We start from the raw sequence: 13,090 nt of genomic DNA, 5'->3' as shown, positions 1-13,090 counted from the left end.
GATTTGCCTATTATGTATGGTTCATATAAATACAGTCATATAATATGTGGTCTTTATGAACATTCTTTAAAAAAAATCTTTTGTTGTGAAATTTTTCGACATATATGAAAGTAGAAAGAATTGTTAAATGAGCTCCATGCACCCGTCTCCCAGATACAGCTGTGACCAAGCTCTTGCCAGTCTTGTTAACCAAAGTCTCTTTACCAGGGAAGAAAAGAAGTATGTGAACCGATTCTGGAAGGAAATCCGTGTGGGAGACTTTGTGCGTCTTCGCTGCAACGAGATCATCCCTGCGGACATTCTGCTGCTCTCCTCCAGTGACCCTGACGGGCTCTGCCACATTGAGACTGCCAACCTGGACGGAGAGACCAACCTGAAACGGAGGCAGGTTGTCCGCGGCTTCTCCGAGCTCGTAAGTGACCTGTGTCTCCAGGGCATTGCAGGCATCACGGCCACACAGTCCCCATGCTGGCCTTCTGGGGTCAGAGCACCTGCATTCCCCTCTACGTCAGGTCAAGCCGCTTTATCTAGTAGATGAGACCGAGGGTCTGAGAGGACCTTTGACCTCAAGCTCATAATCGGCCTGTAGCTGTGGGGAGCAGGACTCAACTTTTCTGTCTCTAATTTCCAGTGTACATGTCTGAGTTTGTTCCTGTAAAGTTACAAGGAACATTTATGACCAGCTGATGGTCGACATTACTGAGCTGTTGTGCTGGTTCACTAAATGACAACATAGCAGAAATAATGGTCTATTCCCAGGAATGTTTTCTCCTCAAGGGCATTTCTGAGTTCAGGTCTTTAGTAACTGAATTCTGCCTTCCACGCCCTCCAGCCACTGCTCAGAATTGCGCAGCAGGGTGGAAGGTCAGGAGTAGGAGGGAGCAGGGACCGACCCTTGCGTTCACACACAAGCCTCAGACAGCAAGTGCAGATGCCATCGGGAGTTCTTAACCTCTCCCTGTGACAGTGAGAAAGGGCTGCCACCTCCAGGTCTGCACAGAAATGCAAGGTGCTAACTTCAGGTGAAATTAAAGTGGCAAGGGCCCTTAGAGACCAGGGGAGTATGGAAGGAGATGGGTCCAGCCCTCGCCTCCTTCTCACAACCTTACCCTGCCCCAGGTTGCTTGTGGCTTCGTGCCCTGCAGTCTTGCCATCACTTGTATTGAAGGATGGTTTATGAAGGGGCCCAAGAAATGTGTTCCTGTGTTTCCAGGGAGGATGCCCCTGCGGGTTTTCTTCCTCTGTGGCGCGGTGCGGAGAAAGTGCTCTCAGGCTTTGGAACCAGGACTTGTCTGGCTTCCCTGGAGCAACTGGCTTTGTTTTATGGTCTGTGGACCTCAGCAAGGGCACAGTTGGCATGTGGTGTGGAGCGACTGGCTGGGCGGGGTTGTTGGGGGCCAGCATCCCTGCCTGTGAACTGCCCGTGAATTCACCCTCAGTCACCGTAGCCAGTCGAGGGGCCTCTCGCCCTTCCGGAAGGCCACACGGGGCTCCACACGCTGGGGCTTCCCCGTGCCGGGGCTCGTGGGGGTTTGTGAGCCCGACGCTCGGCTGGCCTCCTCCAAGTGCGTCACTTCATGACAAGCATCTGGCTTGTTGTTCTGCTTGCTTATTTCTGCCACGATTTCCTCATTTACTTTTTTTTTTACAACCTCCTTTTGCGCCAAGTATATTTTTGTGAGCTACTTCAAATCTTTCTTGGAATAAGGCAAAGCAGACATAAAAATTAAAAATAGTATTTTTTTCTTTTTTAAGTGGAATGTTCTCAGCCCAGATCAGGAGAGCTGGTGAAAGTGTTTGTTAAGGACCCCTCAAGGCCCCGTGCAGGCAGGTTCTGATCCAGTGTGATTGTGCCCCAGGGTTTGGTGATGCCTGTGGGCCGCGGCCCCTGCCACCCCTCCCAGGCCCTGTGCGCGCCTGATCTCTTAAGTAAGGTGCCTCCCTCCCAGGCTTCTCCCCCAGGCCTGCCACATCTCCTGGACCCAGAGTCCCTACCTCCTCTGTAGGGGACACACCCGTGTGAACCGACACAGACACCAGCAAGGGAACAGCGTCCCCTTTCAAATCGTTAGATCTCAGCATGGAGTCAGGAGGGCGTGGTGGGCTGTATAACCTAGAACGTCACCCTCCCAGAGGAACAGCCGTGTGCACAGAGGATGACTGCAGCACAAATAAGTGCATGTGAATGTATCTAATTGGTGACACTTCAGATGATGTGGAAAATGTGGCAAAATTTAAGAACTGGAGAGCAAAGTGTGAGTGTTTGGAGGGGTGGGTAGAGGAGAGCCACAGGTATACCTCCTTGGTCAACTAGCAAGAATAACTTTCTTGTTTCATAACTTTCTAATAGTTCTTCAACTTCTGACCCCAATCATTTCTAAAATCTACCTCCAACCCCGCTCTTTCCCCAAACAACAACTGCAGCCCTTCATAGCTCAGTGATGCTTTATGTAAATGAGCTGCTCATAATTCTGATATTTAAGAGTCAAGGATGACTGCAGATAGACATGCCCTGTGTGACCCTTCACAGGGCCCATGATGGAAAAAGAAAGGGTTGAGCTATAATCTAGTCCAAATGGCCAAAATTAAGCTAAAGAATTTTGATTTTTTAAAAAAAGTTTATCTGCACCAAAATTCTCTTATATGCATGCCCATTCTGATACATATTGTTGGTATATTTTTTTACTTTTTGTTTTTTTTTTTCTTTTCTCTTTCCTTAAGTCCAAAGAGATTTTGCTGATACCTAAATTCCTATTCATACATTATTGTTCTGATATATATGAACCACCCCATGGAAAATAAAGGCAGTAAGTCTCTGGCTTTGAAAAGCTAAGCAATTGAAAAACCATGATTCTAACTGCAACCTTACAATATCAAGAACATTTAAGGACTTTGAATTTGAGTTCTTTATAATATGGAGTTAGCTAGTCACAGACAGGTTAAGAACTGATAATGATCTGTACAGTGACTTATGCCAAATACAAAGTAATATTTTATCAGTTTGATGAATGGCTGAAAGGGGTAACAGCCCCTAGGAAAACTTAAATGAGAACTGACTTGCAAAACTTAAGTTAAAGTAAGAGATGACCTTGGCATTAGTGCAGAAACTATGTGGATCCAACAGGATCTAGCCAGGACAGAGAAACATATGATTCAGTCAGGGAAATTTTGATGTAAAGAATTCTTAATGGGGATTGGATAATAAGAAGCGAAGAGGACTCTGAAAAATATAGGAATTGCCGCATAAGGGACAGCCACTGCCCCTGGCTCTAAGGTAGGCGTGCCTTCCCACTCAGGGAGGAGGCCCCATGGCAGGTGGCACAGCAGAAAAGCCACTAGGGAGCTGCACTGGTAGAAGTGCTGAAAGTCTTCCCTTAGGGGTACAAGGACCCCTGAAGGACAGGTATACCTCCTTGCTCAACTTTGCACAGAAAATTGCCAAGCTTAGGAACTTGCTAGATGCTGGGGCCAGCTGCCGGTCACCAAGCACTGCTAGAGCCAGACCCTGGGAAGGCCACCCTCTGTAGAGAGCTCAGTTCTAAGGACTCAGGCCTGTTTACCAGCAGTGCCTGGTATTGAGTGAGACTAGTCAAGTGGGCTTCTCTCTGGGGATAGGGAGGAAAGGAGTCATCTGAGAGGTCAAGGGAGGCTTCTAGAAAGAGTCTTGACACATATTCCAGAGGCTAGGATGGAAAGGGTTTAGGTGCTAGGTATTTTAGACAACAACCTAGATCAGAAGATGAATAGGGGATGGAAATAGGGTTGTGCTTAATCAAGAGCATTGGGCAAGTTGTACAGAGTTGAGGGGCTATAACAGAGAAGCCCGGAGGCGGCAGGCACCCAGACCCCAGACTCTGAGGAAAGGACCCCAGACACTGGGCTGATGGTTCCAGGAGCTTAAGCCACCCAGCTCTCTTACCTCTGGCAAAGGAAACCGATACTGAGACTTAAAGATTTGATTTGAAGTTGGAGTCAAATTGACATTATCCAAAAATTAAAAAGGAACCTCAATGCTGAGCATTAGGCTCTCAGAATAATAATTCACATTTGTTCAGTTTTCCCAGATGCCAGGCCTTACATTATCTCTCACAATTGTAGCAGAGCAAACATTTTTCAAACAATCTCATGTATTTTTAAATGTAAATTCTGTGGGACAATAGTTATCACACCATTTTATAGATGAGAAACAGAAAAAGTGAAGTCAGGAGCTTTTCCCAAGGTGCCACCCCCCTCGCCATCACCCACCGCAGAGTGACATTGGAGGCAGTTCTTCCCTGTGGCACCAGGTGTCTGCCATCTCTTCACAGGCACCTTCTTTCAGCCCTGCGGCCCTGCCCCCAAGCTGCACACCTTCAGCCATGGTGTAGGTAGGAGTTTCTGGTTCACCTGGATCGTTAACACAGCCATGTCCGCAAAAGCAGGAGTTCCCTAGGCTGATAATTTTATATAAAAATCAATTTTTTCAGAGGCCCATTTTTGTAATTTTCCTCCATTCAGCAAATATTTATTGAGCATCTATTTATGCTTTAAATGCCATTCTAGATGCCACATTGATCAAAACTATCTGCGTGGATAAGTACATTAGATGGAAGATTGAACCATTAAGGTCTAATACTGAACGAAAGGCAGAAACGGGTATGCAGTGTCAGGTGAGTGTTTCAGTCGGGGTGGCGTGGGGACAGGGCAGGCCTCCCCAAGAGCAGCAGGCGAGTCCAGACTCAGAGGCCATGTCAGCGTCGGGGCAGAGCTGTCCAGGAGGTGACTTCTATGTTGGCTAATTTACTGAGAGAGTATGTTCTGACAGTTTGTCTCTTGGGTGGACCTGGTTGGATTACTGCCCGCCATCCCAGCTACACCCACGGGCCGTCTGTAGCACTGTTGGGAGCAGTAATTGTTAGGCTTGCAGGAAAACCTGTTGCTAACTCTTCTTCCCAGGCGTGTGTGTGGATGTGTGTGCCCGTGTGTGCGTGCGTGCTGACCTGTGTTCCAAATAAGGACGAAAGATAAAACAAGCATGGAAACTTCCGTAGGCTGGAAAAAGTTTGAGAAGCACTGCTCTAAAAGATTTTCACCTTCATATCCTAGGATCTGTGCTGATCTCAGACAGTGCTGTGGCTTTCCTTCTGCTTTGTGTGTACATTGTTCCTAGTCCTTGGGTGCTGGGTTCTTTCCGGCTGTGACCAAGCATAGTTCCCTTTATGGAGGAGGGTCAACCCCTTCCCAAGTTACTCAACAGAATACAAGGAGCTTAGAAAATGACTTTAAAATTCCAAATATGTAGGAGACAATTTTTTTTTTAAATTTCTACCTACACATGCTCCCCAAATTATCTGTACCACAGTACAGTTTGCAAGGTAGTTCTTGTCCCAAAGTTTCTTTTTACTTCAGCTTTTCAAGTTGTTAGTCTTTAATTAAATTTAGCTACATTCCCTGCAGTGGAATTGAAGGAGGCAACACAATCCATCATCTAAGTGGAAAACAGACAGCTGCTGGGTATGTTAATTGCATCGGTCAATAGTAAGCCTTTACAAAAAGATTCATGGTTTTCCTTTATATGTTGAAGTACAGTCAACAAGCTCATAATTTACACTGTGAGACATTTTAATTCTCAAATTTAATAATCACTTAATTTTCTTGAAGGGTATTATGTATAATAGGAAATCCTGACAGAAATAACTTTGAGAATACAATAACTTTATTTAGATTAAAATTTTCATTCCAACAAGTGTGAATATTTAAAGAAATTTGGTTAGGTAGTTATTATGATTATTTAAGATCTAACCATCTTTTTTAGTATCAACTGTGTTTACTTCATGGGGAAGGTAAATTTAATCCTACTAAGGTTTTTTTGTTTGTTTCCAATTCTTTACTGTTGATTCTTATAGAGAGTAAAGCATTCTGATCTTAATGAAAAACATTAGATGCCATGAAGTTAATAATATTAGGTTAAACTGAAGTATTTATCCAAAAAGATCATACTACATTATGAAAACTTAAAATATTTTTGTGTGCATTTGCCTTCCCTTCTTATTGTGTATGGTTGGAAGTGGTCATTTTTTATTTCAGGAAAAAAGAGAACCAAAGAAAGCCAAAAGAGGTTTTTATTCTATTTAAGGTAAAATACAATGAGAAGTGCTATTTTTCTCTTTGACTATATTTTCATTGTGAAAAAGGGGTGGATTTAATTAAGTTCCAACTTTCCTCAGCGTAGTTAAATTGCATCAGCTATCGCAAAGGGTTTGAGGCTTGTGTATTTGTGTATGTGTGTTTCTGGAGCAGGGGTTTCTTTACCAGTAGGAAAAGCTGACAATGTGAGATGTATCCCATTGACATTAAGCATCTCCTCACAAGTGGGTGTAGATATGTGAGTGTGCTTATGTGTGTTAAGTGTGTGTGTGAATGGGTATGTGTGTGTGAGTGTATGTTTCAAAGAAGAAAGCAAGATGATGTGATACTGCTTTATTAGGTTATCACTTTGTATTATCTTTAAATTTAGGAGGGGATAAATGTTCTTTCCTGGGCTAGGACATGGTGCTCTAGAAGTAGATTGCTCTGCAAGAGAACATTCCCCGGGGAATCTCGAGTGTTCAGTCTAGTTATGGAGGACCTACTGGGAGCTGAGTGCATTAGATGAGGGGTGCCCAGACTGTGCAACCTCTGTTCACTGGACTTTGAAACACTTTGTGTCTTGATGGTCGGGGAGGCTGTGCTTGGTGTCATTCGCCTTCTGCTGCTTTTGTGTGCAGAGCCCCCACAAGAGGATCCCTCTCTGTGTCCACAGAGCACAGCGTGAGACCCGGCAGCACTCCCTGATCTTTGCAGCCATTTGAATTCTTGGAGTTCTCCTAATTTTGTTTCTGAATTTGTAAGTGTCTGTTTCTTCATTTCACTGAGCTTTCCTAGAGAAGTTATACAAATGCTTTCAATTTGCATGTGCTCCTCAAATGGAAGGCACTATTTTGATTCTCATTTTGGTGTTAGTGTTTCTTAGAGTTTTGCCCATCCACGTGCGAGAGAAGCAGAAGCAGAGAGATTCAGGGATACATTTGCACATTCTTAAAGATAAGTAACGAACATAAACCAGGCCTTATAAGGAAATCCACCTTTAAGGAAAGCAAGAACTTGACTTCAGAAAACCCTGTTACCTACTTGTGTGTGTGCGCAGGAAACCATGCCTCCTGACATCTCAATTGAGCTTAATATTGAACTTAATTCAGGGCTTTTTCACCATTGCTAATGAATAATCCACGTGCCTAGGAAGTGACTTAAAGAGTCCTTAAATGAGAGTTTTAACCAAGCTGAGATCAGGCCTAAAGCAAACTTCAGTTTGTCAGTTTTCTGTAAAGCCTTTTGCAATAGTGTATCTGTCAGAATGCCTTACACTCCTTGCACTATGACTATAAAAAGCCAGGAAATGTGGGTGTCATCCCCAGTGACCAGAAGTCTTCCCTTCAGGTTCCAGAAAGCAAGTGCTTAGGTACGTCCAGATGGGGTTTCAAAAGTTAGGAACTGGGACAAAGAGTAAAAGTCAGTTTTACCTGTAATGACTGACTTTTTCAGCAGTGGCACCTGCCCTTGGCTAAAAATGAGCCTTTTCATTTTTGGGTTAAAGAAGGCCAACTTCAAAGGATTATGGATCTAAGTTTGTTTTGGACAAAACATCAAATAGTTGGTTTGCTCATCCGGCCTTTATCAAGCATTTTGGAACCTTGGCCACTGGGCAGGAAATTCTGTGAGGACAGACCCTGAGGTCGACGTCTCCCACGTGGTCTGGGGAGGCGTGCGTGGGCCGTGGAAACCCTTCCCGGGTATTCTGAGTGCTGGTGTTTCAAGGCTAAAAGTGGGCAGGGAAAGGCTGTAGGGGCAGGGTTGGCTTCTGAAGCTGAGATCAGACTGTCTGTCTCCAGCATCAAAGACAGCAGGCTTGTGGGACCCGGACGTGGACAGGGAGGGTCCCCTGCCAATTCTGAGTGTTCCTGCGTGACATGCACCCTCGGGAGCCTGGGGTGTTTATGACAAGATGCCTGCAGACGACCTGTGAATAGGAGACCCAGGGCAGGCACAGCTGGGAACCCGGAATTGGAGACAGCTGTGTGTCTGTGTTGAGAATGCCTGAAACTCTGTCCCCCAGCCTGGGTAATAGTGCAGCTGACACTCACTGCTCAGCACGTACCAGGCCTTCACATGCTGTTGCTTCATTGACTTCTCTTGACAGCTTTGAGAGTTATTCTCATTTAGCAGGTGAGCCACTGAGACACCGAGGGAATTGGCCCCATGGCCCACCAGGGACTCGAGTGAGCGGTGAGCCAAGTTTGGGGCAGACGTCTGGGGCCTGGTGCCTGGCTGTGAGGCCCACTCAGAGCCATCTCTGAGGCGCAGCGTAAGCATCGCATGGACGTTCAGGCCGATATAGGTTGGGCTCATCTGCAGCTGCAGTAGAGTCTGGAAGAAATCACAAGCAGCTAAGAGTGTTTCTGCATATCTAAATTTTACCTCCTCAATGAGGATTCAACTTGGATGCTCCAGACATATGGACTGGGGCATTTCTGACATCCCAGGCAGTGGCATAGGTTGATTTGATGGGCTGCACATTTCTGAAAACATACTTTGTAAGTGCAGTGGAAGTCGCTGGTTCCCTTAAGTCGTATCAGGGAATCAGTCTCTTCCAGTGAGGACACAGGCCTGCAGTGGTGGCACCTTGGTGTGCATGTTGAGAAGTGCCCCCGTGCTGTTGCGGTCGGGCCAGGGTGTGTCAGTCCCCAGGAACACATGGCCTCTGTGAGCTCTGATCGTACGTGCCTGGGTGTCAGCCATTTCCTTATCGATGGAGCACTCGGGGAGCTCACTCCCCCTGCTCCACAAGAACACCTCCTGAGGCACCAGGGAGGAAAGGTGGACCTTGTGTCAGGACCAGGAGGAAGGGCTGGAAGCCTGGTGTGGGCTCTGGCGATGCCCCAGCTCTCCAGCTCTGAGACCTCAGAGCCCACCCAGCACTGCAGGGTCACCCTTGCTCATGTGGGGTTTTAGTGTGGAGAAGTCCATGAACGAAGACACCAGCTGAAGTTTCAGCCACAACCTCTGTGGCCCATCCCAGCTGAAACCCACAGCCAGAGTGCACTAAAGGCTTTGTAGGGGCCTTTCTCAGCCTTAGGGTAAGGTATATTTTTAAACTGCATGTAGCAGTTTCCCTGGGCTACTGTGACAAAGTGCCACAGACTGGGGGCTTAAACAGCTGAGATTTATTTTCTCACAGTTCTGGAGGCTGGATGTCTGAGATCAATGGTTGACAGGGTTGGTTTTTCTGGAGGCCTCTCTCCTTGGCTGTGGTGGCCATCTTCTCCCTGTGTCCTCACATGATCACCCCTCTGTTTTTGCCCCTCTATTTGTCTCTTCTTTTAAGGTCACCAGTCATATTGGGTGAGGGCCCACCCTAATGACCTCATTTTACCTTAATCACCTCTTTAGAGACCCAATCCCCAAATCTCCAAATATCACAGTCTGAGGTACTGGGGTTAGGATTTGCACACGTGAATTCGGGGGAGACAGAACTCAACTCCTGGCAGCGCAGTTTCAGAGTGAAAGTGACTGCCATTCCTGGATGGTGGCATCGCCATGCTGCTCGTCTCATGTCAGGTGGTGTAGCTGCTTGCCACTTCTCGCCACTGCCAGGAAGAGGAAAATGCTTTCTCTTGAGCTTCAGTTAGCGGGAGGGAGGCAGAGGCACAGTAGCAAGTTGACTACTTCTCTGGCTGACTGAAGACTTCTCAGAAGCCCATTGTTAGTTAGCATATGTATACGTTATATATTTAAAAAAAACTCTGTGAATGACAATGGATCAAAAGGAGAAGGAATTTTACTGTGGGGGCAGATTTCAAATATTTGATCAGAGTGCTTTTAAGTTTTGGAGAGTGTGTGTGAGGCAAGGTGTTGATAGTAACGTCAGGACTCTTTCTACTCAATATTTCCCTTAGAAATAGTGAGGGAAATCTTTTAACCCATCAAACTGCTGATGCCAAGGTTGGAGATTTTCAAGGACTAAAATCTCCTTTTGACCTTTCCTTCAAGGAAGACATGATTGTCATTGGAAACAATATCTTGTGTTTTTCTTTTTCTCTCTTTGGTTTACACTGGTGGTGAGAAGAGAGCTCTTCTGAGAGTCAGTTTGGAAACACAGGGCGGGACCTGGCCTGGGAGTGGGGGTGGTGCTCTTCAGGTAGACAGGGTGTGCCGGTGCCCAGCTAGAGCTTGTGCTTCTCAGTCCACCCCTGTGATGGGAGGGGATTAGGAAACATTTGCTTTTCTTTTAAGCAGAGGAAGCCATTTTCCCCTTGATAACACCCTTCACAGAAAGTCCACAATTCATGGCAGTGGCAGAGGCAGGTGGTCCAGGAGCCCCTTCTGTCCACTACCCCACCCTCCTGTCCATCACAGGTGGCTGTTGCTCTCCTGTTAATGGTCTGATCATTTCCCAGTCACGCTGGCCCAGCACCTGGAGGTACCTCTGATGTGGCTTTTTGTCACCGAGTCCAGATACCAGCTGCCAAGTCTGGCAGATTCTGCCAGCACAAGATCAGGAAGCAGACTCATGGGGATGAGGGGACTTTGGGAGCCAGCCCCTGGTGCAGGGAGGAGCCCCTTGGTGTCCCCCCCCCCCCAGTGTTCCCTTGGCCAGGGTCACCCAGTGCCTGTTCGTAAACCTATCCAGCTAGCATGTTAGATGCATCTCAAATACAGGACTCAAAACGGGCCAGGTAGAGCACATCTACCTCCCTCTGCACCAGGCTGCACAGGTGGCATCTGCCAGCATTTTCCACAGGTAGCTACCATGATTAGTCCTCACCCCTCCCCTGAGTCACACTGGCCACAGGTGAGATTGCTGGAATGCTTTGGAAGTCCCTGAGGGCTGGGCCCACCTGAACACTCGGACTCCCTTGTTGTGAGGTGAGCCAGGCACTGAAGAACCCCCGCCCTGAGATGAGTGCAGTTGCTTACGAATAGGGTAGTCCAGGGAGAAGGGTTTGCTTCTCCTGCAAAGGATACTGGTGACAAATAGAATAGATCTGTCTGAAAGCAGGTGGCTGCCTGGGGCACAGTGAGTCCACAGGGCTGGAGGACTTAAAGGTGGGGCTGGAGGGTTTGGGCGTTAGACGAGAATTGTCCCAGGCCAGTCTCCCCAGCCTCGGTGTGAGTTCTCCAGAGGAAAAGGCTGCGTCTCACTGACGCCTTCCTTGTGCAGGACTTCAAGAGTGACCTTCCCACAAGAGCAGGACAGCTTTATCTAAGCAGTGAGTGAGGTGTTGTTGTTGGAATCTCTACACAGGTAGAGTTCCGGGCTGTGGCCTGTGGAATGCTGAGTCTATAGCTTTAACCTGAGCCTTCCTGGTGCCTGAAATCCCCAGAAAGTAGGACAAAGTGAATGCCCTGGAGGGCTGCAGAGTTAACTGCAGTGGTGAGTAGATGCGCTTCTAATAGAAAGCTCTGATTTTTAAAGGGGATTTTTTTGTCACATGTTGTCATTATGGGAGGGTATTGTGCAAAGGCATGGAGGCTGTTGGCTTACTGTGTCAGTGGCCGGCCGGCACACACAGTCTGTCCAGGAAGCCAGGTCCATGCCATGTGCTGAGCTCACCAAATGCAGGGCCCTGTGTGCCGCGTTGGCTCCATCAGAAGAGTCCATGGGGCTGCCAGTGCTCCCTGGAGATCCTCCACCTCAGACTGCAGGGCCATTTTAAAGTCTAGGCTTACAGGAGAAAACCACGTAGAAGAAGCAAGTCTTAATTCATGTTTAATGTTTCTCCTGCCTCCTCACACATGTTCAGCAGGGAAATTGCAGGGGAGGTTTAATAGCATGAAGTGCATTTCCTTACATTTCCCTACAGTCCTGTTTTCCCAACAACACAAATTTCATGGGCCCAAGCATAGTAGCCGGAATCACCCTCTGCCATTAGCAGGCTGGAGCTGTTAGTTCTTGGCACTCTTAAATCTGAAGGTAGAGCCTGTACTATTGCTAGTGTCATAGGCTCAGCAATGACCCTGTGTTTCAGGTGATGGGAAGGATGGCTGAAGTTGTTAGAAAAGGAATGTCTCAGTTCATTCCTGCTGCTATAATGAAATAACCACACACTGGGTAATTTATAAATAATATAGGCTTATTTCTGACAGTTCTGGAAGCTGGATATACAGGATCAAGGTGCCAGTAGATCCAGAGCTTGGTGAGAGCCCACTTCCTGGTCTACAGACAGCCATCTTCTTGCTGTGTCCAGACATGGCAGAGAGAGAGACAGAGAGCTCTCCTGGGTCTCTTCTTATAAGGGCATTAATCTCATTCATGAGGGCTCCGCCATCATGGCCTAATCACCTCCTGCAGGCCCCACCTCCTAATGCCATCATCTTGGGGGTTAGGATTCAACATGCACATTTGGGGGCACACAGGACTTCATCGATAGCAGGGAACATGCTCGATCCTGGAAACCGATGGTGCATCACAGACCTTAGGCTGAAAAACTGTTTGCCTTCATTGCTTCTCTTCATAGGTCTTTGCTCCAGAATCGGGTCAGGGGAGCAGCAGCATTGGCCTCACCCAGAGGCTGGCAGAAATGCAGAATCCCAGGCCCCTCCCAGACCCCTGAGGCAGGATCTGCATTTTGATGAGATCCTGGGGGATTTGTGTGCCCCTTCAAGTCTGACATGCCCTGCGTTACGTGGGTCCATCTGTACATAAATAGGCGTGCTTTCCTGTAATTGCTCCCCTGTCTTCTGAGGCAAGCCTCTGTGTTCTTTTTGCTCCATTGATATTTCCATAAATCACTAATTAAGACACTTCTTTTTAAAAAAGACATACACATAGATTATCTTCTACAAAAAGATGTGCTTTTGAGAAGCTCTGGATAAAAGAAAATTGAGCAGTGTTCTCCTGTAGATAAAATGTTAGGGATGCTTTATTTGCATTGCTTATTGATTGGTCCGCGTGGGAGAAGCTTATAGCTGGCTGGCTTTGATCTGTAGCGTAGTTCGTTATTAGCAGCACTTACTAGTACTGAGCTTCCTGGGGTGAATTCTTCAACAATGAGTGCTGCAGAATTGGTGCCTT

The 13,090-nt window shown here is 47.0% G+C and overlaps 1 protein-coding gene across 2 annotated transcripts in view; it reads left to right on the top strand.

The window, feature by feature from the left end:
• Positions 1–13,090, top strand: part of ATP10A (ATPase phospholipid transporting 10A (putative)) — a 152,460-nt gene that overhangs the window by 67,147 nt on the left and 72,223 nt on the right. For both annotated transcript variants that reach the window (XM_076004887.1, XM_012760152.3), the window contains exon 2: positions 208–412. In XM_076004887.1, the coding sequence (XP_075861002.1) occupies positions 208–412 (205 nt within the window). The remainder of the gene's footprint in view (positions 1–207; positions 413–13,090) is intronic.

The sequence above is a fragment of the Microcebus murinus genome, chromosome 7 (genome assembly GCF_040939455.1).
Source record: "Microcebus murinus isolate Inina chromosome 7, M.murinus_Inina_mat1.0, whole genome shotgun sequence".
NCBI classification, from domain to species: Eukaryota; Metazoa; Chordata; class Mammalia; order Primates; family Cheirogaleidae; genus Microcebus; species Microcebus murinus.
Note: the sequence above shows the minus strand (reverse complement) of the source record. Positions and strands in the feature narration are given on the sequence as shown.